This window comes from Egretta garzetta, unplaced genomic scaffold, assembly GCF_000687185.1.
Source record: "Egretta garzetta isolate BGI_Z169 unplaced genomic scaffold, ASM68718v1 scaffold145, whole genome shotgun sequence".
Taxonomy (NCBI): domain Eukaryota; kingdom Metazoa; phylum Chordata; class Aves; order Pelecaniformes; family Ardeidae; genus Egretta; species Egretta garzetta.
The window spans coordinates 1586437-1589302 of record NW_009259687.1 but is presented as its reverse complement, the minus strand read 5'-3'; the positions used below and the strand labels follow the sequence as shown (position 1 = coordinate 1589302).

Here is a 2866-nt window from a genome sequence, read left to right as displayed (position 1 = left end):
TCCGATTCTCTCCCCCATCCCACCAGGAGGGGGAAGTGAGTGAGCAGCTGTCTGGTGCTTAGCTACTGGCCGGGGTTAAACCACAACAGCAGCGGCACCAGCTCCTCTGCTAGTGTCACGAATCCTGATTTAGTGCATCCATCACAGCTAGGGATGTCCCCAGATGCAGGTACCAGTATGGGAGCAGTGTGGCAGGTCACAGTCCTGCCCTGCCGCTCAGTCCGTGTCCGCAGGCGTCCGTGCTCACTGCTGCGGGTACTGAAACAAGCCCTGCTAAGGGAGGGCAGCAGCATCACTGAGCCCGACGGCTTCAGTCCTGCCAGCAAGCCCTGCGCAAGCCGGCAGGCTCTCACACAGCGTGTTGCATCCCAGTCAGCTCGCTTGTCATGCTAAGCGCTGGGCGTTAGCTGCTGGAAGGGCCCGTCTGACAGCAGCGAGCAAAACTTGGGGCGCTCGGACAGAGCCTGCGCTCGGTTCTGTGCAGTGGGAGGTCACATTGCGGCTGCAGTCGGTGTTGAAAGCCAGGGCATCCCAATTTCCTGCACTGCTGCTGCTTGTAGACGGGAAGCTGCCTCGCAGCAGAGCCATCTTTCTGTCATTTCTCCCCATCACCTGTCTGTCACATCTGCCAATCTAATGATGACCGGCTTCAGTTGACCCCGATTCTGAGGCTTATTAACACTCTCTTGCTGTCAGGCTCGGTGACAGATGGCACATCAGCCCTTGTTTTATTTCATGTAGTGTTCATGTCGGCTGCCCATTACCTCTCCCCAGTTTGCAGTTTACCAGTTTCAGCTCACCTTGGCAGAACAGACTCGTCTCCGGAGCATCTCTGCGAGCTGGGGGAGGACAGGACGGGGGTTTCCTTCATGCCAGCAGCTCTGGGGCTTTTGCAGGGTGGCCAAGGCGGTTTCCCAGCACGCTGCCCTAAAAGGGATGGTCCAACCCCACCGGGAACCGGTTCAGCCATCCCAGCTGAAAACTGCACTTGTTCTGGCTGGGTTGGGTTTCTACCTGCTCGGTGACCCGAACTGGCTCATGGGGGGCTGCAGGTGAGGAAGGGAAGCAGAACAGAGCAGATCTGCCAGGCAGCCAGCAGCGACAGTGCAGTTGGATGGGAGGCTTGGGCCGATCCACCTGCAGAGGCTCCTCTCCCCAGAGCTGCTGAGTTCAGTGATGTGTCTTGGCTCTGGGTTTCAGCCTCCTGCCCAGCCTGCCCAGCCACCTGATGCCGGGGACTGGCATGGGCCAGGGTCTTGCAAGGCCGGGAAGGAAGGCATTGGGGCTCCCCCTTCTCTCAGCTTGTGCCTGCTATTGGGAGGGCATGGCCCTGCCTGGGGGGCAAAGCGGGTGGCTGTGCTCCCCCCCAAGATCCCAGGCAGAGGGCAGGGTCATGCGGGTTGTCCTCCTTCACTCTCTCACGCTGTTCGTCTCCTCTGCCGCTTGCAGGGTGCCAAGAAGCTCTGTCCCCAGTGTAACACCATCACGTCTCCCGGAGACCTTCGGCGCATCTACTTATGAAGGACCCAGCGGGAGGGCGGGACCCAGCTACTCGGCTCAGCTCATCACACCAAGGGGGAGAAGAACGACAGCAACAAAAAAAAAAAAGACGTTTTAAAATTTAAAAAAAGAAAAAAAAGAAAAAAAAACCAAACCAGAGACTCCAGACATGGACTTGAGGATACAGGAGCAGTGGGGAGCCTCGGCTCCCAGGTCCCACGTGTTGAGACCTCCTTCAGCATCTGCAGCGGGCAAAACCAAACCCTTTGTTGTGAAGCCCCCTTTTTTAAAACCAGTATTCCCCATCCACCCGTTCCCTGGAGCTGGCTTTGCATCGCGGATGGCTCGTGAGCCCTCCTCTGGACTGTGTTGTTGACCACTCTGCCCTCAGGAGACTGGGGAAGGGACCCTTGACAGAAAGATGTTAAATAACCTGTAACTTGTGTTCTTCGTTCAGTTTTTTTGTTTTGTTTTTATTTGTTTTGGTTTGGTTTTTGGTTTGGTTCTGTTTCGGTTTTTTGTGGTGTTCTAGTGATGAAAAAAGGTTTAAAGAAAAAAAAAAAAAAACACACCCAGGCAGAAATGAAGCACATGTAATATAGATTATATATGTTTACAATGTTGTGTATAAATGGGATAGACTCAAACATTACATACTAATAAGTTTCCCTTTCTTTTTTTGGGTTGTATTTTTTTTAAAGAAGAAAAAAAAATGAGCAGAGAACATTAAACCCATATTTTTCTTGGTTCAGCAAAGTTTTGGCATTAAAGTCATTAGTTTAAAAAAAGTATATATATACATATATATAATATAAATGGTTTAATGTTCTGTGGTGTATATTTCCTCATTCAGATATGAAGTTAACAGCTTTTAGTAATGGCTGTAGCATTGCCCATAACTTACAGAACTTATGGGGAGTAGAGGAGGTGGATTTTTGTCATTAGTTGTAGCTAATGGGGCTATTTATAATAGAATCGTTATCCCCGGAAAGACACGGCTTTTAACTCCTCGCCGGGGGACCGGGCAGGGCGGGGGGGGATCTGGCTCAGCCCCCTTTGCCTTTCCCAGCTGGGGAAGGGGCAAACGGTGCGGAGCCGGAGGGCGGCAGCCTGCCAGGGCGCTGCCCTCTCCCCTGCCCCGGAGCGCGCGCTCGAGGGTCCGGCCGAGCCCCTCCTGCCTCCTCCACTGGCTTTGCCCGGAGAGCCTCGGCTGGTTCCCTCGCCGTGCTGGCTGCCTGGCAGAGACGTGCAAGCCCTGCAGAGCCCTGGCACCGGCTTTCCCCAGCTCCCGCTCTCCTGGAGCCTGCGTTTTTTTGCAAAAGAGGTATTGGCACTGGGTCGGAGAGCCAAGCCAGCCCTGTCTCAT

The 2866-nt window shown here is 53.8% G+C and overlaps 1 protein-coding gene across 3 annotated transcripts in view; it reads left to right on the top strand.

Annotated features, from left to right (window-relative positions):
- RNF220 (ring finger protein 220) overlaps positions 1-2079 on the top strand; it is a 232688-nt gene extending 230609 nt beyond the window's left edge. For all 3 annotated transcript variants that reach the window (XM_009638821.2, XM_009638820.2, XM_035894249.1), the window contains one exon: positions 1450-2079. In XM_009638821.2, coding sequence (XP_009637116.1) covers positions 1450-1521 — 72 coding nt within the window. In that variant the 3' untranslated portion in view covers positions 1522-2079. The remainder of the gene's footprint in view (positions 1-1449) is intronic.
- Positions 2080-2866: the final 787 nt, after the last annotated feature.